The following is a 27571-nucleotide window of genomic DNA, read 5'->3' on the forward strand; positions in this document are numbered from 1 at the left end:
CATACTGGTCCAAACATTAATTATTTGAAGAATTATTATTACAAGAAGATTATTAAAATAAGTTTTAAATACCCATATTAATGCTGTTATTGATGCTCAAGTATTTTGAGAGGCATTTTGCTCACAGAGAAAAGGAAATGAAAGGAACTGTGTGAAACACAGTTTAAAATAACAAATCCCCAAATGTCAGATATTGTATCTCTTTACTGGAGAATTACCCCTGGAGCCAATTTAGAAATAAAAACAATGTCAGTATTTATGAAATCTCTCTTTGGTTCAGATTCTGCAGGTAGAACCAGTATAAGTGGAAGGTTTCCTAAATAATTCCAGAGTAGCTAGAGGTAGGAATAGCAGTCACCAGGCACAGGCTTATCACTTGCTACTAGAAATGAGTCATGCTTAAATTTACTGTTTAATACAGTTAAAATATCTTACACCTAAAGAAGTAATTATAATTCTCTATTCTGCAATATTTTCAATAATACTCCTCAAATTTAAAAAGAGATGAATCTAATGCTTATGATTTTTCCTTAAAGAGTCCCTTAGTGTGGAATGGGTGTGTATATAGAGGTGTGTGTGTTTTTTTTTTTTTTTTTTTTTTTTGCGGTATGCGGGCCTCTCACTGCTGTGGCCTCTCCCGTTGCGGAGCACAGGCTCCAGACTCTCAGGCTCAGCGGCCATGGCTCACGGGCCTAGCCGCTCCCCAGCATGTGGGATCTTCCCGGACCGGGGCACGAACCCATGTCCCCTGCATCGGCAGGCGGACTCTCAACCACTGCGCCACCAGGGAAGCCCCTGGCCCACTTTTTAATTGGGTTAATTTCTTTGTATTATTTCAGGATTCTGTATTCTTTGTACAAGTATTCTATATACAAGCCCCCTAAGAGATTTGTGATTTGCAAATATTTTCTGCAACCCTCTGGGTTGTCTTTTTACTTTCCTGATGCAATTATTGTGTGTCATGTTTATTTTTAAAACAAAAAGCAGACAAATTATTCTAAATGCCAGATTTTAAGGTTAATAGTCATTGTCTTGACTTATCTAGAAGTATATATTTTTGTATTGTTCTTCTCTGAAATTCTGAGTTTTTTAAATTGAAACATTTTGAAAAACAAAATTCTTCATTATTTCCCAAACTGTGGTCTGTGGTACACAGGTGCTCTATGAGAAATTAGTTCAGTTTCTGAGATAAACTACATTTGAGAAATTGAGGCTATTGAGAAATTCATTTGCTATATTTATCACTCTGAGGTCATAATATTAAAGGACATGTGAAGTTCTGTGTTAAAAATAACATGTGTCTAGCCCAGTATTTCTAAAATCTTTTAAGATGATTTTCCCCCAAACAACTACTAACAACTAATGATTTTTTCCCTAAAACAACTAAACCAGGTTCTATAACACATACTTCAGAAACATTGTTTTTTTTTTCCCGCAGAAACATTGTTTTAATCTGTTTTCCAAACTGGTTTTACCTGGTTCTCACCATTCTGGGCCTTTGTCCTTTTTAAATAAATAAATAAATAAAACAGTGACGGTCACTTTTTATTCAAGAACCAGATGTATGGCGACAAAGGGAACTGAGATATCCACAGATTATTTCTACCATCTTTGTTGAGTTCACAAGGCTGAATTTGATATAAGTATCACATACATAATGGGAATCAAACTAATGACATAAAGGATTCCTCTGTGTACCAAACATATGGTTAGAATGTTATAATTTTGCTTTGGAACGAATCCAAATTCAGTTAATGTGTGGATCTGTTTCTCTTCGAAGGCCTTTTCTGGTCTATACTGGTTGCCTGGCATTACTGCTGCTTGTCCATAAGAGTATGTGCGTGCATGCGCACGTGTGCGTGTGTGTTTGCATTTGTACATGTCTGCTCAAATTGATTTCAATGATGACATTTTCATGGCTTCAGTATGTCGGGGCAGAGGCGATTATCTCTTCCTCCTGGTTACTTTGGGTCAGATGATCATTGCTTCATCTCCAGAATCCTAAAGCACTTCCAGGCAGGAAGAATAGAAAGGGAGAAGGGCAAAAAGAGACAAGCTAGCCAAGTCTTTCCCCCTTTTAAAGTGCTTTCTTGGAAGTTTCCCATAGTGACTTCCGTTAACATCTGATGGGCCAACATTGTGTCCCATGGCTTCCTGATCTATAAGGGAGGGGAGGTCAGGAAATGTTTTTAAGCTAGGCACGTTGCCGTCTCTGCAAAAATTAGATTTGTGTGAAGAGTAAGAGTAGATGTATATGGTATGGGAAACTAGCAGTCTTTGGCCACATAAGGCAAGGGATGAAAGAAAATTATAAGTTAGAGAGTAAAGGGACAAAGTGTCTTTACTACTTGTGTTCTCTTGTTTGCATCCTGATATACAGCAACCCAGAATGTCTCCATTTCCATCTAGGGGTACCACAGAATCTTAAAACTAAAATAGTAGGCATTTTATTCATTATAATTTGACAAACATATCACAAGATGCTGCTTTTTTTTTTTTTTAATAGCAAGAGGACTCTAGGGAGCATGAAATTGAAGACAAAGAAGTCTTTTCACAGCTCTAGAATTTTTGAATCAACTCATTTTTCAAATTCCTAACCAGTGGACTTCTCTTACTTAATTTTCTTCTGGGCAAACTAATTAGTCATTCTTTAAACAAATGTTTACCGAGTCCCTTAACTGCTGCCAGGTACAGTGCATATAGAAAATAAGACCAAAAGATTTTTGGTCCTTGAACTCACTTTCTAGAATGGGAGATAGACAATAAGCAAGTAATGAAATAAATAGGCAAGATAATTTCAGATTGCCATTAAATACAGGAAACAGATGGTCATGCTGAAGAGAATTGGGGAAGATGAAGGTAAGGCTGGCCTCTTTTCTTTATTCCCTAACTCCAGTACCTAGTATCAAGCCTGGCTGAGGGTAGGTGCTCAGTATCTATTGGCTGATGCTGGATGGATGGAGGCATGGATGGATGGAAGGGTGGCTTATTCGTTAGTCTTGGAAAATATCTCTGAGGCAGTGCTGTTCGAAATGATACCTGAAGGGTAAGGATGAGCTAACAATGCTAAGAAATGGAAAAATTCATTCCGGGCACAGTAAACAGTATTCAAGCCTTGTAGGTTATAGCAGTGAGTTCAAATTTAATTCTAAATGAAATGAGAAGCCATTGAATGGTTTTACATTGAAGATGTCATCTTACCTTCATAAAAATTATGTCAACTTGGTCATCTTACTATTATCTCCATTTTACAATGTGGAAACTGGACCTAGAAATGATAAAAATAACTTAGATTCATAGAGCTAGTAAGAGTGAAATTAGGGTTTGATTTCAAGAAATTGGACTCCAGAGTCTATCTTGACCTCAAAACAATGTTATAAAGACTCAATAAATATACTGTAATATGTACAGTAACTTGAATAACAGCACCTGTATTGTTAAATCAGGAAGAAGGAGAGAGGCTGAAAATAAGGTCTCTGACAATATAATGGATTCCATTTTTAAGCATTTTTAAAAACATTTCTTAGCCTGACTTACAAATTGAACACATAGTGTAGTCTCTCAGAGCCTCCCCTGATTGACTTTATCTTTTGAAGTCAAAATTGTGTTTTTGTAATATATTATAAATTAGATTATTCTAAGTGGTCTAGTTTATGGTTCTAATGAGCTCTTTGAATATATGGAACTTGCAAAAAAATTTTTTTCTTTAAGTTTTGAATAACGGTAGCTTGAAAGACGAAAAACATTACAGGCTAGAGGTTCAGTTTGGCTACACTTCTAAAGCTGTGACTGTACCTTGTGTAATTTATTGATTCTGAAAAATTGAATTTGTCATCTTCTAAGGATACTATCTTGGGCATTTTTTACATACCCTGCAGCCAGAAACCATATTAGAACAGTCATTCCCCCATGACCACTTCCAAAAAAGAAGAAATGTAGCCTAACAGGAAAATCGCCCTAATACTTCCATCAATGACAATAATTCTGAATTTTCAAATGTGACTTTATGATCGTTTTTGAATCCCACAATTCTGTCTTAAATTCCTCAACAAAAGATGAGAAACTATTTTCTGTGGCAATGTCATTAAAAACTTTGGCTGTGACACAGCAATAACTGTACAAATATCTTATTTGTCAAATTACATCCTTCCCTCTATTTCTAGATAACAATTTATGTTGAAACACGTGTCTTGGTGAAATATTTAATACTTCCAGTCATGGCTGGAAGCAAATAAAATGTGTTTAATAGAAAATAATGTTTTATTGTATACTTCCTTTAGGATGCCCCCTTCCCACAAAAAACATTTCGAAGCTCAATTGAAATTGAGTTTTCAATTTAGATAAATAATCAAAAAAGCAGGAATACAATCCACTGTATATTATTGATTCAAATTGACAAAGTTAGTGGTAAATTGATACATTAATCAACCTTCCTCTTCTACAACCCAGAATCATGTTTTTGTTGTTGTTTTTAATTAATTACTTATTTTATTTTTGGCTGTGTTGGGTCTTCGTTGCTGTGCGCGGGCTTTCTCTAGGTGCGGCGAGTGGGTATTACTCTTTGTTGCGGTGCACGGGCTTCTCATTGTGGTGTCTTCTCTTGCTGTGCATCATGGGCTGTAGGCGTGTGGGCTTCAGTACTTGTGGCTCTCGGGCTCTAGAGCGCAAGCTCAGTAGTTGTGGTGCACGGGTTGATTTGCTCCGCAGCATGTGGGATCTTCCTGGACCAGGACTCGAACCCATGTCCCCTGCATTGGCAGACGGATTCTTAACCGCTGCGCCACCAGGGAAGTCCCTGTTGTTTTTTTTGGCCATACCGCACAGCTGTGGAATCTTAGTTCCCCGACCAGGCATGGAACCCAGACCCCCGGCAGTGAGAGCACTGAGTCCTAACCTCCGGACTGCCAAGGAATTCCCCAGAATCATGGTTTTTTAAATAATTATTGTTAGGTAGCTATTTGTCTTTTTCCTCATTTTTTTTTTTTCTCACCATATTCACTTTTTAAGTTCTTCTTTCCTATGTTTTGCCTTTAATACAGGCTCTGGTACATAGTAGTTGCTTTAAAAAAAAAAAAAAAGAAGACGGTAAAAACAGAGTGAATTAGCTCTAGTACTTGAGGTAAGAACAAAGTAGAGAAGCACATATTAATCCTTTTTGAACTTGTGATTCTACCCACCCTCAGTTCATAAAGTACAAACAGTTTTACATCATGCTCTGATCTTCCTTTTTTTCTCCCCCCCTTCCCTTTTCCTCGCCACATCATCTTATATTCGAGTTTCTTTTTCTTCATCCCTAGGGACCCGTGTAATATGTCCCAAAAGGGAATAAATTTCCAAGGAAACCTTTTCTTTCTGCAAAAGAACATTGGTTGTGGTATAAACAAACCCATGAAATTACTTTCAATGTATCAAATGAGTCTTGGAGCCATGAAGAATTGAGGGGCTATATCAAATTTGGGGATGTGGATATACTCTGCCTTAAACTTGAGCTGAGAAACTGTCTTCAGGCTTTATCATAAATTATTTCCAGCAGCATTTAGGGAGCTAAGGACAAGATGCACATGTTTTATTAAAACTTACATATCATAGAAGTGGAACGAAAGTAGTTTTGGCAATATCAAGTTAAGTGGAAAAAGAAGAAACCCAAGGGACATATAATGGGGCTGGCATATACTGTTCACTTAGTCAATCTATCCTTTTCTCCACAACCCCCCAAAGTGAGGCTGTTTGGGGAAGAGAAGTAGCATGGAAAATGTGTGGAATTTTGTCATTTTGCTGAAGTTTTTTTGGCACTGATGAAAAACGTAGCTAAGCGTTGGATAAAATAAGGCTTTATATTTTTTACAAAAAAACATTTTTGGAAAAAAGTAACTTTCGCATTAAGAGGAAATCATATGAAAATGAATTCAGTACTTTATGTCATTTATCAGACATAAATTGAGTTTAATTTTTTAAGTCGTGTATTATTGAGATTTATTTTTTAAAGTCACGCTATTGATTTTTAAGACCATTTCTAAGAAAGATGGTTTAAGTGGAAATTTTTCTCTGATTTAGTTAGTTTTGTTGCTCTACATAACAGCTTAAAAACTAAGTAGTAACATATCTATATTTTTATAGGTCCAGAAAAGTGTTTTGGAGATCAAAGTACTTTTCCCATTTTCCAGCACACATTATTAATTTTAATGCTACAATTTAAGAAATTGTATGTTATTTATACCACATGCAATATATGAGAATGTTTGATTAAGCAAAAGAAAAAAAAACCTTAAAGTTATCCAAATGCAAGACCTCATGAATCTTGTTAAGGTTTTTGCCACAACCGAGGCTGTATCTAAATTTCATTATTTTCCCCTAGGATTTCCAAATTTTTCTTCTAAAGAAAGATCAGTCTTATAGGTTAGTCTCATGAAGTTGCTGTCATGTCATGAGGTTTGACTGAGTCTTAATAACTTAATAACAAGAGCCTTGAATAAGGCATTGTATAAATGGGATCTGAGTATATAGGGAAACTGAGAAATATTAGCAAGAGCCATTCTAAAGACCACAGGTGAAGAGCTAGAAATAATGAATGAAACTCTTTTTTGTATGTGTGCTTTCTGCTCAATTACCCAAATTGGCAGAAATAATACAGGCGGTAGTTTAACAAACTGTAAAATGCAGATTTATAGCTGTGTTCAATGCTGCTCAGAGATTTGGGTTTCACCTGAAGTGAGTTTGATAGAGTTAAAAAAGTATAGCCACAATGCCTTGTTTAACATTTCCTAAGAAAACTGCATTTTGTTTTGCTGTTCAGAACTTAAAAACGTTTTATTGTGGTTATTTTAGAAACATTTGCATGGATTTGAGGGGTTTCCTTGTTTAGTTTTGTTTGCTTGTTTTTTCAGGCCTGTCACTTGCATTGGGAATTCCATTGTGTTTCCAATTAATAGATCCACCTGAAGGTACAAGCCTTGTCCATATTGAACAGACTCTCGAGTAGCTTTTTCCTCAGCTGATCTTTCCAGATGTTTATTTGCGACACTCAACCTTTTGCTATTCTATGTGCCTCATGAAAATTAAGCCACCCCAGATCTCATGTCTCCATGTCTCTTGTCACTAAGGGGACCTAGTGATGTTAAAATTTGGATTTTCCAATTATTACACAGAAAATAAATCTGAATCTGATTCAGTAGACTCAGTAGACCTCGTGGACACGTTACATGTGTTACATATTACTCTGAGAAATGATGCATGACGTTTGTTTTACTTATAAATTTGATCAAGTTTTGTAAATTGGATGTTGCCATGGTCAGGGAATGGGTTTTTCCCACTCTAGCTTAATAAAAAGTAATCACATATATGTCATTTGAATTATACTTTTCTTAAAGAATTAGAATATATTAACACCTAAATAAAACCATGTAATTATTAAAAATGATAAAAATAATAGCTAAGATTTAATGTGTACTTACTGTGTACCAGATACTATACTAAGCCTTTTTTATGTAATAACTCATTTAGAGTTAGATGCCATTATTATCTAAATGTTAGAAATACAGAAACTGAGGCACAGAAACATTAAGTAAATTGTCCAAGATTATGTATCTAGTAAGATTGAATATCATGTCAGATGTGGGATTTGAACCAACAAATCCAGCCTCTAGAACCCACATGCTTGACTACTGTGCCAGAGTTTATTAATGATTCAGAAAGTACTTCAAGATCCTGTGGTGCCTCAGGGTTGGGAATAGCAACATTTGCTATGTTTACATAGAACACTGGGCTAGATATTGTGGGTACCCAATAAATATCTGTTGAAAGGATGTATGAATGAGTGAGTGAGTGAATGCAGGAATGAATAATAGGTACTACTGAGATATGCTATTAGAGAATTTGGCATAACTTAAGCTCTGACATATAATTTACTATACATTTTGAAGTAATTCCATAGCCAACATTGAAAAATATGATTATAGTATTTACAGAGGCTTTCCCAAGAAATTAAATTTTTCTCATATTCCGCAATTTTTAAAGGAGGTGGAGACTAGGAGTGGAAAATGGATTTTGGAGAAATAAGTCTATCACATTAACTACCACCATGAGTTCCATGAAGACAAATCAAATCCCATGTCTTTTTCATTTTCCTTACCAATATACTTAGTTGACCAAGACCTGATACTTGGTTTGAACTCAGTAATTATTTATTGTTAAAGGTTGTACAGTAGAAAAAGTATATGATTTGTAGTCAGCAGAACTGAATTTTAATCCATCCAGTGGGCTAGTGGCTATGTTTCAAGTTCACTTCTCTTTACTCATTTCCATATTTATAAAGTAAGAATGATATGCCTCTATTCTTTGATAATGAAAAAATAAATGTATAAGAAAAACATTTAGAAAACTGTAAAAAAAAAAAAAAAATCCTCAGAATGTGTTCCGTGGAAAGCTGTTAATCTCTTTCGAAACAAAAGTGTTCTGTTCAAATGTGTTGAAAATATTAGTTAAATGGAGTTCCTTTGTTTAATACTTCACCAGACTTTAATAACCCTAATAAGAATTGGGAGTATCCAAGTACTAATTATATTATGCAGAATTTCACAAGCTTGTTTTACTGTATTGTCATTTCTTTATAAAATATCTAATAGGGGAACACTGCTTAAGCACAATACTGTTGTGATTGCATTATTAGTAGCATAGTACCCAAAATACAAATTAGCAATAAAAAGTACAAAAATTCCATGTAATCAAGATAGTCAAGATCTATTAAGTAAAAATAATGGAAGCTTTGTAGCTCAATAGCTGCATATAGGTTTAGGGTAGTGATTGTTATTGTGATGACAGGGACAGAAATAGAATTATGAAAACATTCTAAACCAAAGTGTGGGAACATCATTATCGTCATTAATCAGAAAAAGATACAGGACTTAACAGCAGAGAGACTGGGATTTCGAACTCCAGAATATTTGAATTTCTTTCTATTTGAAGTTTTCTCATTCCCCTGTGTTTATGAAATTTATACTGGCTGCTGGGTTGGAACGCTGAGTTAGGATCAGGGATTTATTCTCTGCCAAGTGAATGGAATTTAGGTAGTTATCACCAACTGTGAAAGGAAAAAAAAAAACCCTTGATTTCAGTCCTATGTAGTGCTTTACTGTTTTCAGGCTCTCAGTGCTTTCTAAGGAGGGTCAGTTCTAAAGAATCCTTTTTCTCGTGCTAATTTGTCTGAAGATTCAAGATGGGGAGAATAGGAGAAAGCGGGGAATGATAAAAAAAAACGAGCTCTGGGGGAGGATCCTTGAGGCATGAAAGGTTGAGACCTTTAAGCTGAAAAAGACTCATTTCCCTCCCCATGCCTCCCGCCCCCCCCCGCCCCCCACCAGGAGTAAAGGGCAAGAGGTAGTAACAGCTATAAAAAAATAAACAAAAATGCTTTGTGACACCCTCTGAGATACCTGATGGATATTTGAGTGGCTTTTTGCAGTATTCTGTGTGGTGTAATCATGCCCGGTCTCCCCTTAGCTCTTCAATAATGTCCCCATCGCTTGATAATGCCTTGTAGAGTGGAATGGATTTAGCATGTGGGGGGATGTGATGAAGTGGTGGTAGTGAAGCTAGGTTCTGGGTGAGAACTGAGGCTGCTGATGGTGTCTGGTTTACACGAAGGAGGCTGATGGAGTCTCCCAGGAAGTCTGTGTTTGATTTGGACCATAGGCCAAAGTAGTTAAGAAAATCCCTGAGGCTCCCCACATTGTCACCCAGCCCTCCAGGGTTCTTCGCTGGGGTTTGGGGCCTCAAAAGGCCCAATAGAGATGGTATTGGAAAAGATCTACCCTCCTTTATAATTAAATTTACAGATTTTCAGTTCCCTTTTCGGCAGAGCACAATATAGCCTTGACCCCCATTGATAACAAGAGGCGAAGGAAAGAAACATCAAGGATTAAGAGCAGTTCCCCTAAAAGGACTAGATGGGAGCTGCACTGGTCTACACTGTCCATCACAGATCGTCCCAGGCCAGGGGACTCCTGTCTAGTGGGCCCTGCAGGCAGGGGAGCGGGCAGTCCAGGCCCATCTTCCTACATAGAATCCTAGAGAGCGAAAACATAAGTACTAAGGAGATTATGAAAAGAGTATGCCAAGGGAAGAATCCAAAGGGAACATGCCAAGGTTAAAGAAGAGCTTTAATTTCCTTATGAATTTGAAAGTCCCAGGCTTCTCATAGTAACTGCAATTAAAAGGCAGCCCCTGCCCTTATGCATTTTATGACTCTTGAAAAACAAAACCGATGTGTAAAGAGACAACAAAATTGTACTGTGACTAATACAAGGGTGCCTTTGTGGCATATCGTATATGCTTCATAAATTCTTGTTGTATTGAATAAGACTGAGTAAGAGATCCGGGAAGGGAGAGTCCCTGCTCCACGAGTATTTCTCTAGAGAATATACTTTGTTTTTCTTTCTTTTTTTTTTTTTTGTGCGGTACGCGTGCTCAGCGGCCATGGCTCACAGGCCCAGGAGCTCCGCGGCATGTGGGATCTTCCCGGACCGGGGCACGAACCCATGTCCCCTGCATCGGCAGGCAGACTCTCAACCACTGCACCACCAGGGAAGCCCTACTTTGTTATTTTTAATTAATGGAGTTAATGACTAACTTTTCTGGACAATTTCATACCAGAGGAAAGGGAATAAATACCAAATATAGATTTAAAAGATCCAACTGTTTTAAAATTTTAGGTGAAGGATGCTCTGCTGCTCCTCAGTTGTACCACTTGTACTCCCATCTCAGGGCCTTTGCACCTCTGTATCTTCTGTCTCGCGTGCCCATCCCCCAGATACCTGTGTGTCTGGCTCTCCCACTTTATACAGGTCTCTGATAAATGTCACTTTTTCAGAAAGGACTTCCCTGATCTACTTAAATAAAATTAGCTCTGTTCCCAGCCCCGACTCACCACTTGCCTCTCATTCTCTATCCTTTACGCTACTCTAGGCATCTTTATAGCTTTATCATCATCTGGTCTATGTTTATTTGTGTATGTTCTATCTCCTTTCATTAGAATTTTAAGAGCCAGGAGAAGAGAGATGCATCTTGGTCTGTTCACTAGTATATAGGTTATGTCTGGAAGAGTTCCTTGCATATAATAGGCACACAGTAAATATTTGCTTAATGAATAAATGATTACATAAAAAGAGGGTTTTATGTTATACTTCCATGTATGTACTATACAGAGTATATATTCATATATATATATAATATATAAATTTTAGTGTATATATATTATTTTTATGTTTTCAAAACTATAGTAATTTTCTTTTTGTAATTTATTTTTTATTGAAGTATAGTTGATTTAAAATCATTAGTTTCAGGTGTACAGCAAAGTGATTCATATATATATGAGTATATATATTTTTTCTTTTTCAGATTCTTTTCCTGTATAGGTTATTACAAAGTATTGAGTATAGTTCCCTGTGCTATACAGTAGGTACTTGTTGTTTATCTATTTTCTATACAGTAGTGTGTGTCTGTTAACCCCTGACTCCTAATTTATCCCTCCCCCCACTTTTCCCTTTGGTAACTATAAGTTTGTTTTCTATATCTGTGAGTCTATTTCTGTTTTGTAAATAAGTTCATTTGTATCATTTTTTTAGGTTCCACAAATAAGTGATGTAATATATTTGTCTTTCTCTGTCTGACTTACTTCACCTAGTATGATAATCTCATCCATGTCGCTGGAAAGAGCATTATTTCATTCTTTTTAATGGCTGAATAGTATTCTGCTGTATATATACACCACATCTTCTTTATCCATTCATCTGTCATGGACATTTAGGTTGCTTCCATGTCTTGGCTATTGTAAATAGTGCTGCAATGAACATTGAGGTGCATGTATCTTTTTACATTATGGTTTTATCTGGATATATGCCCAGGACTAGGATTGCTGGGTCTTATATCCCAGGACTAGGATTGCTGGGTCATGTGATAGCTCTATTTTAGTTTTTTTTTTTGTTTTTTGTGGTATTTTTTTTGTGGTACGCGGGCCTCTCACTATTGTGGCCTCTCCCGTTGCGGAGCGCAGGCTCAGCGGCCATGGCTCACGGGCCCAGCGGCATGTGGGATCTTCCCGGACCGGGGCACGAACACGTGTCCCCTGTATCAGCAGGCGTACTCTCAACCACTGTGCCACCAGGGAAGCCCTCTATTTTAGTTTTTTAAGGAACCTCCATACTGTTCTCCACAGTGGCTGCACCAATTTAAATTCCTACCAACATTGTAGGAAGGTGCCCTTTTCTCCACATCCTCTCAAGCATTTATTATTTGTAGACTTTTTGATGATGGCCATTCTGACCGGTGTGAGGTGATACCTCATTGTAGTTTTAATTTTCATTTCTCTAATGATTAGGGACGTTGAGCATCTTTTCATGTGCCTGTTGGCCATTTGTATGTCTTCTTTGGAGAAATGTCTATTTAGATCTTCTGCCCATTTTTTGATTAGGTTGTTTTCTCGATATTGAGCTGTATGATCTGTTTGTATATTTTAGAGATTAATCCCTTGTCAGTTGTATTGTTTGCAAATATTTTCTCCCATTCTGTAGGTTTTCAACAAATGAAGTAGAAGAATAGTTTACTTGAGAATAACTTTAGGATAACAGTGTGACTGTTACTCTCCATCATTACATTTTTTCATATCTAAAACCGCTCGCCTCTTTAAATACATGCGAAGTATTTTTTTTTTTTTAATTTTGCATCTAGTTGTGGTTTCCTGCAGCTTACATCCCTTCAGTAATAGGTCTGGTGAGGTTTCTTTTTTTTCCCCAAAAAAGTCCCTAAAAAGGTATTCATGTTTGTATTAACAAACAAAAAATAATAGAACAGAGCACAGGGAAAAATATAAACAAGAAAAGGAACTATTTTACCTACAGAAACACACTTTCAACTCTCTGCATTTCTCATGCTAGTATTAAAAATATCTCTGCTTGGACAGAACCATTTTGTTTCCATGCTAACTTCTCCTTTGTTTCTCCTGTGAACTTTTTAAATTCGGTGTTTGGCAGAAGTTTTGTTTTCTTTGGAACTAAGTACTGTGTAACATACTGTTAGCTGAAGGCTGTGATGTAGAAATTTATTATTAAAAATAAAAGAGAGAAGAATTTATTCCATAAGGATGAAAATGACTTAGTGTCAGGGAAGTTAGGATTTTCAAAATCCTTTACATAGCAAATTGTGTTTCTCTGAAAGGAAGTATATTTTATTTCCTAGGAATAAATTTAAGCATCTTCATTTTGCCCATCCTGATTAATGGGAGCTGAGAAAGAAGGAAAGATAGACAGTTTTATGGAGAATTCCTTCTCTTTGCCGTGTGTAAGCATAACTTTGGTGACCTATATATCCTCAAACCTTCTGGTGAGATGTTTATTAAAGTGTTATTACCCATAGGAGTAATCATAGTTAAATAACCAAGAAGGTATTTTTTATAGAAGGTGATAGACAAACATTTTTTTCTTCCTGAATTAAGCCATGTACTCTTTATCAACCAGAATGTATTTGAATTTCCTATTTATTATTCATTTTTTAGTTTCAATTTCTCTTTTTCTGTTTTACATTTCTATTGATCATAAAATCAGAAGCATGCCTCCTCCATAAAGAGTATCATATCAGGTTAATAAACTTTTTGTCTCTCTTCCCAGAATGGCCTAGGTATCATGCTGCTCTTCACTTATCTTGAAAGTGTAGTCCATTCAAGTGACTTCAACTGCAAAAAGAAAAAAGTGATTCCACAAATTCTACTTCTGTTCGTTGTCCATGACCCATTTCTGTCTTTTATCTAATCCCATGACATGTCAATGGACATCTGCAACTTAACACTAATCCTACCTGTGGACTCAAAGGATGTTTCAACTTTCTCACTGATATAACATCAACATCAGTTTGCACTTAATTCTGTAATTCATTGACTTATTATGCAAGCTCTCCTCTTTACTATTTATTATAACTGACCAATTTTTTTCATTTGTCCTAATCGTTAGTTAAGAGAGTAGGGCTAGGGAGGTATCTCTGTACTTCTAAAACATTTAGCTCTATGGTTCTGCTTTAATAGGAATAGTTACCAGCAGCCAAATGCTTCATTTTAACTTAAATAATCTGTAATATTAAATAAGTCAGGCAGTTTATCATACTATGGATAGTTTTTTTAAAAGGCTACTGAAAACATGATGCTTATTTTAGTCCTGGATCCGTGATCTGAGGACAGTGCTCTTATGACAGTAAAATAAATTCTGTGTCTGTAGATAGGGTAAAAATTCAAATGCTGTCATGTACTAATACGAAGCTGATACTCACTCCCCTTTCTGTGCCAGGTATGCAATAATCATGGGAAGAAGTAGAGTCCTGACACCCTATCCAGTCCTCTCTGCCTTTCTCTGCATTTAAAAAACAAATGCGAGAAAATACTGTAACAAACCCCGTATAAGTCAACACTGAAGTAATGTTAAATTTTGGCTCAGATTTTTTCAATGAAAAGTATCAATAGATACTTTTTTAATGATAAAGCCCTTGTGTGATTTCCTCAAGTCCAAAGGGAACACAATCTTTGTTGACTTCCTTTGCCTTTCTTCTTATTGAACAGAGAACATTCCAGTATCTTATTCATTTCAGAGTTTTTTTATATTTTGTGTATTTCACAGAGCATGTAGATTTATGTAACTTTTTATTACCTAGAAAAAAGTAGCAGCGGTATCATGTTAAAATACATTTTGAAATATTACCACATGCTTTGTCAACTCAGACTTTCAAATGTATTATAATAATGGTATTAAATAGATAATATAAATACATAATGGTACAGTGGAATAGAATTCCCTGCCTAAATCTCTCTCATTACTCTATTGTATACTGCAAGGAAAATAACTCTCTCTGATACGTAACACATTTGGCAAATTTACTATTGTAAAGTTTAAAATAAAAGGTTGGAGAGGGCTTCCCTGGTGGCGCAGTGGTTGAGAGTACGCCTGCCGATGCAGGGGACATGGGTTCGTGCCCCGGTTTGGGAGGATCCCGCATGCCGCGGAGCGGCTGGGCCCGTGAGCCATGGCCGCTGAGCCTGCGCGTCCGGAGCCTGCGCGTCCGGAGCCTGCGCGTCCGGAGCCTGTGCTCCGCAACGGGAGAGGCCACAACAGTGAGAGGCCCGCGTACCGCAAAATAAATAAATAAATAAATAAAAGGTTGGAGAGTGAAACTTTTGGAGGTTTATAAGTTCTGGTTTGTAAATTCTCTTCTGTAGTAAGTGATGACCCAAATGAGTCTGCATTTTGGATGATTTTTTTCTTTGACTAAAAATTGTCTTTAAGATAGTTAATGGCAGAGGGCAGTGAATCCCGTGGTTTTCTTACCTTAGTTCTGATCTTGGAGAAATGTTATATTCTTGACTTAGTATCTGTCATCATCAGCTATTCCCCCTTAAATTCATATAGGTGGATGACAATTCGTGTTTCTGATGTATTTACCTCTTTTAATTGTGATACTCATGCGTGGTAGAATTTACCAAGTTACCCTGTTCGTTTAAATTCACTAGCTAGAGGGTAGTAGTCATAACAGCCTTTTATAACCTATTTTCTTGAGAACATTTAGATAAAATAGAGAGAGAGAGAAGGTAAGCCTTCTGCTTAAAAATCATTTTTATTTATCAGTCTAGTACTCAAGTTTATTATCTCTTTAGAGTTGCCAACGCAAGCATCTCACCTCCCTGTTATTAATGAAAGATATTCCCAAAGTCTCAATAGGACAGTGGTTGAAATTGTCAAGAATTGTTTTGATAGTTCTAGTGAATAATTACTTAAATATCCTTAATTTATGTTTCTGAATCAGACTATTTCATTGGTTGATTAGTATTTAATCTTATTATAATTAACTTTAAATTAGTATTAATGAATATTTACTAGCAGATGTATTGCCAATAAATCTACAAATTTAAAAAATTAAAGAAATATCTACTAAGCATTCAATTTTATGTGATGATTATCTGGGCTAATTTACCCAAAATTGCGTGCTAGCCAAATAATTAAATCATTGTAATACTTCTAAGGCTTGCAATAATCGACTGTCTTATTAAAAATGAGTAATTTAAAATGACGTAGTTGTATTTCTCACTCATTATACCATGAGCATTTCTCATGTAATTTTTTAAAAGTCTCTGAAGGTCAATTTTTTTTTTTAACATCTTTATTGGAATATAATTGCTTTACAATGGTGTGTTAGTTTCTGCTGTATAACACAGTGAATCAGCTATACGTATACATATATCCCCATATCCCCTCCCTCTTGCATCTCCCTCCCACCCTCCCTCTCCCACCCCTCTAGGTGGGCACAATTTCTAATTGCTATATTATATTCTTTTCTATACTATAATTTATTGAATAGTTACCCTTTTGTTGGATAACACAGTGATTAGCACATTATAACTACTAGATTCTTACGATTTTATTTACTGGTCAAAGTGTATGAATTTTTAGTAGTATGTAATATGTATTAAAGTTGACATACATGGTACATGTCTATATTTATAAGTGTTATATGTATATATATATCTCAATATATATATTTGCTATATGCTAGCAATATATGTGTATACTTATCTCCCTAAATCCTAACCTAATATTCTACCTTATCAATTTGCTAAAAAATAGGCAACAGTAGCTTTTTGTTATTGTCTATACTGAATTTCTTTCACTTCCAGCAAAGTCAATTGTTTCCCATAAACCTCTTGACTTGATATTTATTGTGTAAATTGTCCTTATCCTTTCTTCCAGTTATCTATTAGAGTTGTGTTTATTTCAAGTTTGTAGAGTTCTTAGTGTCCTGAAGATATTACCTACCATTTACTGCAGATATTTTGCCAATTTGACATTTGTGCAGACATTTGAAGATTTCATGTAGCCTGATAAATTCATCTGTGTTTTTTTTTTAATTTGGAAAATCTTTATATATTCCAAAGTAGTTTAAGTATTTGTCTGGATTTTATTCTATTTTATATTTATAGTTTGATCTTTTAAAAATTTAACTCTTTTTATCTATATAGAAGTTATGTATATTGTAAGGTTCAGCTCCAAGTTTTTCTTTTTTCATTTGTTGAATAATTCATCAAATACCCATTGATTTTTATATTTTATTTTTTACCTTTTGTTACTACATGTACTTGAATTTATTTCAGAACTGTCCACCACATTTCATTTATTTGTATTTTGAGTCTTAAATCATTATCCTATAATTTGAGTTAAATTTTATAATACACTTCAATAACCACTAGGGCATTTTCATCTCTTCTAATATTTTGATTCTTAGAAGTTCATCCTCTCAGATAAAATTTAGGTGCTTGTGTTTTTCAATTTTTTTCTTAAAAAAAATGCAAACAGCTTTTGATTGAAATTGAGTTAAACCTGTAAATTTATTTGGGTAAAAATGAACACAATAATTTTATTGAATTCACTTGTCTTAACCAGGAGCATTGTATGTTTATCAGTAAGGTTTTACCATTTCCTGTGTATGGTTATCAAACATTTCTTGATAATGTTCAAAAGTATATTACCTTTTTGTTGCTATTGTGATCAGTTTCTTTGTTTTTTGTTATAGCTACTGAAGAGTCACTGTTGTTGTACAGAAAAGTTAATGTATAGAAGTATGTTCCATAGTATGTCTTGTTAGCATGCTAGCTTCTTAGTGGTAAGGAGTTCTTCCAGTGGTACACATGACTAGTGAGTATACTGGACAGAGAAATGGAATTTTATTCCTCTCAGTTGGTATCTTGCATTTTCTTAATGCTCTTCAAGTTAAATGTTATTTTCAAAAAATAAATATTATTCTTTGAAGCAAAGTAGCTCAGGACTATTACAACTATGGGAATAACTTGATAATGTTTTGTAGTCTCTGTTTTTATGAAAATTTACATTTTGTGACTTTGGGGGCATATTTCACATTAAATAATTTTGCTCCTTCGAACTCTCATATTTTTGTGATATTATCGAAACAATTTAAAATGATTGAAATATTTTGGCCTTCTGGTTCTTGTCATTCTTGACAGTAGAGTAAGCTACACTAGTAGATTTCTGTAGCATATTTTCTTAATAAACTAGAAGCTTAATGGTATGAAAATAAAGCTTAACGTGGTTTAACATTGATCTAGAATGTTCCTGACAACCGTAAAGCTGTACATTACAGACTCATTTTGTCACACAGTGATATTAAAATATCTTCAAAACAACTAGTAGTTGAACTATTAGCTATCAAACCAGAAGTGTATTACTTCAGGTATGTTAATTTACTCATGAGGTCAATATAATGCCCTACTATTAAAACATAGTTTTCAAAAGCCTCATTATTCTTTAAAATAAAGAGTAGAAAGAGTTGCCATGTAAAATAGGTATCATTGGGCTTCCCTGGTGGTACAGTGGTTGAGAGTCCGCCTGCCGATGCAGGGGACACGGGTTCGTGCCCCGGTCCGGGAAGATCCCACATGCCGCGGAGCGGCTGGGCCCGTGAGCCATGGCCGCTGAGCCTGCGCGTCCGGAGCCTGTGCTCCGCAACGGGAGAGGCCACGGCAGTGAGAGACCCGCGTACCGCAAAAAATAAATAAATAAAAATAAAATAGGTATCATTTAACTTACTGTCATTATTATATTATCTTACAGCTCATGGGGCATTCAGAATGGGACCACAAACGAGGGCCAAGGGGATCGCAGGTAGGTTTCTTTTCTTTTCCTTTTTTTGCATTTTGTTTCTTAACACTTTGAGCCATGAGTTTTCTAAAGCTCATGAAATAATAATGAGAGAGAGGAAGAGACAAAAGAATCATGCCATTTGTTTTTATTTAAGTTAGCTGTAATTAAAGTCAGGTTTCAAATCCCAAAGGCAGATGCCAGTATATTCCTCTGAAGAGCTTTCTGGTATCCCAGACTGGTTGTGTTTATATGAATGTAGATTTTATATTCATCTTGTCTCTGCAGAATACAGTTTGATCAGCAACCTACTCTCTTGATTTTATTCCCTTCCTTTGAAAATTTTTCTATGTATTTTCTTCTTTTCTCTACCTTCCTGGTTTTGGTTAAATATTTTGAAATATAATGAGAGTAAGCCCTGAACTAATTACAGAGTTTTGTCTCTAAATGAACTGTCTTCATCTTAGGGAAATAGAAAGATGAAAGGACCTATTATTTTGGAAAAAAAACAAATTATAAAACTTTCTATATTACCAGACTGTTCTCATTGTCTTACTTTATGTCTTAGGCAAGGAGAAAAGCTTCCATGACGCATTTATGCTTTTTAATGACCTAATTAGACAATGTGGATTTGTTTTGCTTCCATAATTACTTTGTCTGACAAAATAAAGGCTAAGTTTTACACTAAGAAAATTGCCTCTCCTCCTAGGGTATTTTGTGAAGAAATGTAAAAATCATTTCTTAGCAGCCTGTGCTTACCTGACTGTAAACGTGCTAAATAAAAAATTAAGTGGGTGGAACATTTTAATCTTTGCTGCTCACATGTTTTATTTGCCACTAAAAAATATGGTTAAGAGAGAGTTTGCTGTACGATACTGTATATGAAAGATCATTGTGAAATGTCAGCGTCTCCCAAGTGTTTTACCAAGCTGATATGACCTGTGCTGTCATTAAGATTGCACGGACAACAGTTTCATTTCAGTCACTAGGGAAATACAACCAAGTCAGTCAGTTGTTTTTAGGGGAGAGTTTAATAGCTGTGGTTTTATTTTTGTCCATTATCAATTTGATTAGTAGATAATATAAACCAGTCCAATTATATTAGGATTATCCAAAAGGATTTATGCCTCATTCTCCCTCACTGTCACTTCCTTGTCTCCATTTTCTCTGGCAACTCTCCCTCTGTACACATTTATTATTTTAAATCAGAATTTTCGGCAAGATTGGCAATGAAATGATGAAATTAATGCATGGTGGACGCTTTGTAATTCTAGACCAATCAGAAGTAAAGATGAGCACCAGTAAGAAACTCTGTGGTTTCTGATTATTGCCACCAAAGACATTTTGACTCAGAACACACCAAGCAACTTGATGAGGGCATGTCGTTTCAAAGTAATGTAGTGTTAGTTTTTAAAATTTGTTGAAAAAATATATAATATACTCGCCATATAACCTATTTGGATATAATTTATCTTCAAGTTTGGATTGGTCACTCTGTCATTATAAATTGAAATATAATGTCATAAAGGCCCAGCGTCGTTTATGTTAACTTTAAACGTAAAAAATCCCAGAATGAAAATTTTTAGAATTCCAGCTATTGCACATAGCTAGAAAACTTCAGATTTCCACATACACATGAAAAATATTTTCATAAATAAAGTTTGATTATATTTAGAAGCTTGAGATGATTCTGAAAAGCAAAGGCACTAGAAAGTTCTTGCATGAACTACCGTTATCAGCATCAAGGTTTTTCGTGAACCTCTCAACTAGCAAAATAAGCATTCGAAATGGGGTATACCTTTGTCTCACCCTTGACCCTCAACTCAGATAAAAAAAAATTGTCAATGTCAAAAGCAAAACACACACCAAAAAATAAAAACGATAACAATTACAACAGAATACTTTATTCTTTGGAAATTCCAGATAAGTCAATTAAGCACAAAAGTAGTCACCTCTTATCTAATTCTGATTCTCCACTGTGGGGGGGGGGGAATGGGGTGGGGAAGACAGTATATTTATGTTTTAGATGATTGATCCCTTCTTATCTTGCTACCATTTCCTTGGACAATATGTCTAAAGCCTTTCGGCCATTTGAAAGGAATTTCAGACAGACTGCATTTGAACACAGATCTCTAAATATTTTACGACTACCACAAGGCCTTACTCAAATCCCATCTCAATTTAGTTTAATTGAAGACAGGTTTTTAAGCACTTACTATGTGGATAGCACTGTGGTAGGTCTCATTGAAGAAAAACTGAGTGACAAGTTTACTGCGTTGCAAGAGCTTACAAGGTATGGTTGGAAATAGAGCAGTACTTGAGTAGGTAATTTGCATATAAGGCAGAGTGGTAGATGTAAAATTAAGTATATAAACAAAGTGTGATAAGAGTTTAGGTGGGACAGAGTATTTATCTATGCCTAGTAGAACTGGGAAATTTGGTGGTATCTGAGCTGAGCCTTCAAGTTTGGGTAGTAAGGTTTCAGAAGTGAAAAGAGGGAAAGGGAAAAGCTTGAGGAAAAGTCTGAACTGGTAAATTGTGGGGTTGTTTGGATTTCTGTGAATTTACTTTATAACTGCTTTATAAACACTTACTGCCTAGGGACTGTTGCAGGAACTACTGTGAAAGAATGATCCAGGGAATGTCATTCTTTATTGATCTGGTACGAGGAGGAAGTAAGGAGGGTTAAGAACTTGTAATCCAGAGAAAGACAAATGCTGCATGTTTTCACTTATATGTTGAATTTAAAATACAAAACAAATGAACATATATAACAAAACAGAAACAAATTCAAAGATACAGAAAACAAATTAGTGGTCTCCAGAGGGGAGGGTGGAAGAGAGATGGGAGAAACAGGTGAAGGGGACTAAGAGATCCCAGCTACCAGTTATAAAAAATAATAAGTCATAGGGATGTAATGCACAGCCAAGGGAATGTAGTCAGTGATATTGTAATAACTTCGTAGAGTGCATAATCTATAAAAATGTCAAATCACTATGTTTTACACCTGAAATTAAGATATTTTAGGTCAAATATACATCAGTTGTTTTGGAAAAAAAGAAAAAAAAAGAAGAATGAGTCCCAGTAACACAGGCCAGTTCACAGGGAAGATGTTGAGTTTAGTGTTAGAAGTGTTAAGAGAGAAGTGAAGATGGCAATTCCAAAAGGGAATTTCAGACAAATACTTGAGGTGCCGTTCTGGGCTCTGTAGCCAGATGAAAGCAGAAGATGTCAGTTAGGGAATGCCAATCATTCTTGTGATAATCAAACTACATTAGGCAATGGATTCCAGAAGAAGGATATTAAAAGAGAAAAACAGAAGAAAGGCTCATTCTTGAGGGAGACTCAGTGTAAGGGCTGGGAGGAGCCTGGGGAGGGAGTTAAAGCATGTACATGGGCTCACTAGAGACCAGAGGAAGAAGTAATGCAGAACCCGAAGTAGTGAGTATACTGTCAAGTTACACTCAGAAGAAGGCTGAGACCACAACAAAAGTTTCAAGAAAACAAAAAAAGTAGGAAATGCTTTTGGATGTAGTGATGAGCAGGGCATTAGTGAACTCTGAGAATGCACTTTTGGTCAAGAAGAGGTGGAAAAACAGAATACAGAAATTAAGAAGAGAATTAGTGTGAGACAGTGGAGGAGTTTTGTTTTAAAAGAGAAGTAGAATTAAGAAAGAGGTGACAAACAGGTTCCTACTGTGTAGCTCAGGGAACTATATTCAGTATTCTATGATAAACCATAATAGAAAAGAATATAAAAAAGAATGTGTGTGTGTGTGTGTGTGTGTATGTATACATATATATAAAACTGAATCACTTTGCTGTACAGCAGAAATTAACACAACATTGTAAATCAACTATGCTTCAATAAAACAAAAGAGAAATAGGTGGCAACAGAAGTGAGGAAAATTTATTTTTATGCTAAGGTAGGATGTATGTCTTAATAACTATTAATGGCAAAGAAAGAGAATCAGTAGAGAGAAGAAAACACTGAAAATTCTCAATAGTGACCTATTTAAGGACTGAGAAAATAGTGTAATCCAGGGAAGGGAATGCAATTTCTCCCAGTGTGGTCCTTTGGGCTGGTCCCTTTGACACCTGTTTATGTGTTTTTCTCACACTCCACCAGTTCCCACCCTAGGTTCGGCCATTCACCCTAGTTCAGAAAAACTGACCATGTTCTCAAATGAACTACTGGATAGATCCACCAAAAAGCACAAATGAAGAAGTTTTGGAAAGAAAGTAGGCACATCTATACCAGAAAAGGAGAGAAGAAATAGGGGCAGATAGCACAAAAATGAAAGAAATACTTTGAGCCTAATGACTTCAGTTTTCTTGCTAGAGAAAGGGTACATAAACTTGGGGATATTATAGTGGAAAGCCTTGAATGGTAGAAAATATATGGAGTACATTTGTTTTAGATTTCCAAAAATGGAACTGACTTGATGTGTGAACATACCTGGTAGAAAGCAGTGGGCTATGACAGATGTGAGTGGGTAGCCTGCAAGACAAATTTTAACGTATTTTACTTTAATGCAAAAAACACCAATATATGTCAGGAACTGTTTTTAGCCTTCGAGGAGTCAAAAATTGAACTAAATGACTTTGGCCTTCAGGAAGGAAGTATATAGTTTTGCCTAAAGGCAGCCTTAACTCAGAGGATAAAAATGATCAGCTCATATTGAGGGCATTCGTCATTACCAGGATAGAGTTAAACTTCTCCTGGCTTTCCTCCTACATGCTTGCTAAATAAAAGATTTTCTCAAATTTGATGTCATCTCCCAGAATTATATGTGCATTATCACAGATGATAAGGTGTACCTTTCATATCAAATACTTACATAGAAAAATACATATCTTACTTCAAGTAAATTCCAACACTTAATTGCATGTAACTCTTCAAACTCAGTAAGAATTTAATTAAAATTGATTTATTTACTCTTTACTCAATAATTCTATGACATAATTTGTCAGCTCACAGCTTTCAGGCTGGTATTTTCTTCTTTTTATTTTTAAAGTATGTGGTCTCAAATAGTAGATCATCCAAATTTTGGAAGATGCTAAATGATAAATAAACTTGCAGCAGCAGGCAGAACTCTTTTCTCTGGCAGCATTTCCAGTAATACCAAACGAAGTCAGGGGATAAAATTCTCAGAAGGCAAGTATGTTTTTTGCTTTTTCTTTCCTCTAAATTCTTGAAGAAAAGTTTTTCAGTGGGAAGTTAAGAGAAACAATAGAAAATTGCTCTCCTTTGAAAGCTTAAAAGTGGTAGAAGGGCACTGAAGGAGCCAATAATTTACTTATCACTTAGCTAATGGTCTGTGAGAAAAGATTAATTTGTGAATTTGCAAACTTCCTAACACTTTACTGTGCTAGGAACCAGCAGGCCCATATTTATCAGTAGTTAGAGACTAGCCAGTTCTTTAGTATTTAGTATATTATTGATATACTAAACTATTTATCACTAGAGACTAGCAGATTCTGTAGTCATTTAGTGTGTGTGTGTGTGTGTATATAACATATATATTAATGTATATATACTACCAGCCAAGTTTTATCAATTACACTTAAGACCACTTATTGAAGAAACAGCTTATGTGTGATCTATCTAGTCTTCAAATAAGTTAGGTATTTTTTTAGACAATGAAATTCTGGTTTGTATGTTTCTAAGTCATTAGAGTATTGTATTACAATAAAAGAAATTAACTGAGTATTCTGGTGGGAAAAAAGGTAATAGATGGCACTAGGCTATTGGTATGCTTAAAATGAAATGAAATTGAAAATATAACACGTTAAAATTTATAGGATGTAGCAAAAGCGGTTCTAAGAGGGAAGTGTATAGAGATAAATGCCTACCTCAAGAAACAGGAAAAGTCTCAAATAATCTAACTTTACATCTCAAAGAACTAGGAAAAGAAGAAAAAACGAAGACCCAAGTTAGTAGAAGGAAAAGATGATAAAGAATAGACAGAAATAAATGAAATAGAGACTAAAAAAGCAATAGAAAAGATCAATGAAACTAAGATCTGGTTCTTTGAAAAGATAAAATTGACAAACCTTTAGCTAGGCTCACCAAGAAAAAACGAGAGAGGACTCAAATTGATAAAAGTCAGAAATGAAACAGGAGATGTTACAAACAATACCACAGAAACACAAACGATCATAAGAGACTACTATCAATAATTATATGCCAACAAATTGGGCAACTTAGAAGAAGTGGATAAATTCCTAGAAACATACAATCTACCAAGACTGAAACATGAAGAAACAGAAAATCTGAACAGATCAATAATAAGTAAGGGGATTGAGTATGTAATTAAAAACCTTCCAACAAAGAAAAGACCAGGACCAGAAGGTTTCACTGGTGAATTCTACTAAATATTAGCACTAATTACCACCAATCCTTCTCAGACTCTTCCAAAAAAATGTAGAAGGTGGGAACACTTCTGAACGCATTTTATAAGGCCACCATTACCTTGATACCAAAACCAGACAAGGACACTACAAGAAAAGGAAGTTAAAAGTCAATATCCCTGATGAACATAGATGCAAGAATCCTCAACAGAATATTAGTAAACTGAATTCAACAATACAGTAAAATGATCATACACCATGATCGAGTGGGATTTATTCCAGAAAAGCAAGGATGGTTCAAATCTGCAAATCAGTCAATGTGACACACCACATTAACAAAATAAAGGGTAGGAATCTTATGGTCATCTCAATAAATGCCGAAAAGAACTTGACAAAATTCAACATCCATTTATGATGAAAACTCTCAACAATATGGGTAAAGAGGGAACGTGTCTTAACATACTAAAGGCCGTATATGACAAGCTCACAGTGGACATTGTACTGTGTCAGCTTTTCCTCTAAGAACAGGAACATGGCAAGGATGCCCACTCTCTCCACTTTTATTCAACATAGTACTGAAAGTTCTAGCCAGAACAATTAGGCAAAAAAAAAAAGAAAAAAAGTCATCCAAATTGGAAAGTAAGAAGTAAAACTATCACTATTTGCAGATGACATGATATCAGTTATAGAAAGCCCTAAAGACCCCATCAAAAAACTGTTAGAACTAATAAACAAATCCATTAAATTTGCAGAATATAAAATCAGTACACAAAAATTTGTTGTGTTTTTTTACATTAATAATGAAGTGTCAGAAAAAGAAATAAAGAAAATCCCATTTACAATTGCATCAAAAAGAATAAAATACCTAAGAATACATTTAACCAAGGAGGTGAAAGAACTGAATATTAAAAATAACAAGACATTAATGAAAGAAATTGAAGAGGTCACAAAGAAATAGAAAGCTATTCTGTGCCCATGGATTGGAAGAATTAATATTGTTAAAATGTCCATAATACCCAAAAGCAATCTACAGATTCAGTGCAATCCCTGTCAAAATTCCAGTGGTATTTTTCAGAGGATAGAACAAACATTCCTAAAATTTGTATGGAACTATGAGATTCCAAATAGCCAAGCAATCTTGAGAAAGAAGAATAAAGCTTGAGACATCACACTCCCTGATTTCAAACTATATTACAAAGGTAAAGTAATCAAAACACTATGGTATTATCATAAAAACAGACATATAGATCAATGGAACAGAGTAGAGAGCCCAGAAATAAACCCACACATATATTTATGACAAAGGAGCCAGGAATATACAAAGAGGACAGGACAGTCTCCTCAATAAATGGTGTTGGGAAAAATTGGACCACAGCATGCAAACACATAAAACTGGACCACTATCTTACACAATATACAAACATTAACGCAAAGTGGATTAAAGACTTGAATGTAAGACCTGAAACCATAAAACTCTAGAGGAAAAGATAAGTGGTAACCTTCTCGACACAGGTTGTGGTAATTATTTTTTTTAATCTGTCACCAAAAGCAAAAGCAACAAAAGCAAAAATAAACAAGCAGAACTATATCAAACAAAAAAGCTTCTCCACAGCAAAGGAAACCAAAAACAAAATAAAAAGGCAACCTGATGAATAGGGGAAGATATTTGCAAATCACATATCTAATAAGGGGCTAGCATCCAAAATGTATATAGAGCTTGTACAACTCAATAGCAAGACAAAAACAATTTGATTTAAAAATGGGTAGAAGATCTGAATAGACATTTTTCCAAAGAAGACAGACAGATGGCCAGCAGGTACATGAAAAGATGCTCAACATCATTAATCATCAGGGAAATGCAAATCAAAACCACAAAGAGTTATCTCGTCGTACCTGTTAGAATGACTTATCAAAAAGACAACAGATATCAAGTGTTGGTGAGGATGTGGAAAAAGGAAACCCTTGTGCACTGTTGGTGGGAATGTAAATTAGTACAACCACTATGGAAGACAATGGTTTTCCATAAATTAAAAATAGAAACACCATATGATCCAGCAATTTCCACTTCCGGGTATTTATTCAAAGAAAATGAAAACACTAACTGAAAAAGATATATGCACCCCCATGTTCATTGCAGCATTGTTTTCAATAGCCAAGATATGGTAGCAACCTAAGTGTCCATCAGTGGATGAATGGATAAAGAAGATGTGGTATATATACACAATGGAATATTATTCAGCCATAAAAAAGAATGAAATGTCGCCATTTGTGACAACTTAGATGGACCTTGAAGGCATTACACTAAGTGAAATAAGGAAGGCATAGAAAGACAAATACCATATGGATCTCTGTTATATGTGGAATCTAAAAAAATAAATAAAAAGCTCATAGATACAGAGAACAGACTGATGGCTGCAAGGGGTGGGGAGTGTGAGAAATGGGTGAACTGTTTTATTTTTCTTTAGTTTAAATAAATTGAATACAATTTTTAAATCTTTTTTTTTAATATTTATTTATTTTATTTTGGGCTGTGTTGGGTCTTT

The 27571-nt window shown here is 35.3% G+C and overlaps 1 protein-coding gene across 1 annotated transcript in view; it reads left to right on the plus strand.

Moving 5' to 3' along the window:
* The window catches only part of PDE3A (phosphodiesterase 3A), a 311073-nt gene that overhangs the window by 167777 nt on the left and 115725 nt on the right, over nt 1-27571 (plus strand). Inside the window, exon 2 of the mRNA XM_004270940.4 lies at nt 18648-18698. Within this exon, the coding sequence (XP_004270988.2) occupies nt 18648-18698 (51 nt within the window). The remainder of the gene's footprint in view (nt 1-18647; nt 18699-27571) is intronic.

The sequence above is a fragment of the Orcinus orca genome, chromosome 11 (genome assembly GCF_937001465.1).
Source record: "Orcinus orca chromosome 11, mOrcOrc1.1, whole genome shotgun sequence".
Classification (NCBI taxonomy): domain Eukaryota; kingdom Metazoa; phylum Chordata; class Mammalia; order Artiodactyla; family Delphinidae; genus Orcinus; species Orcinus orca.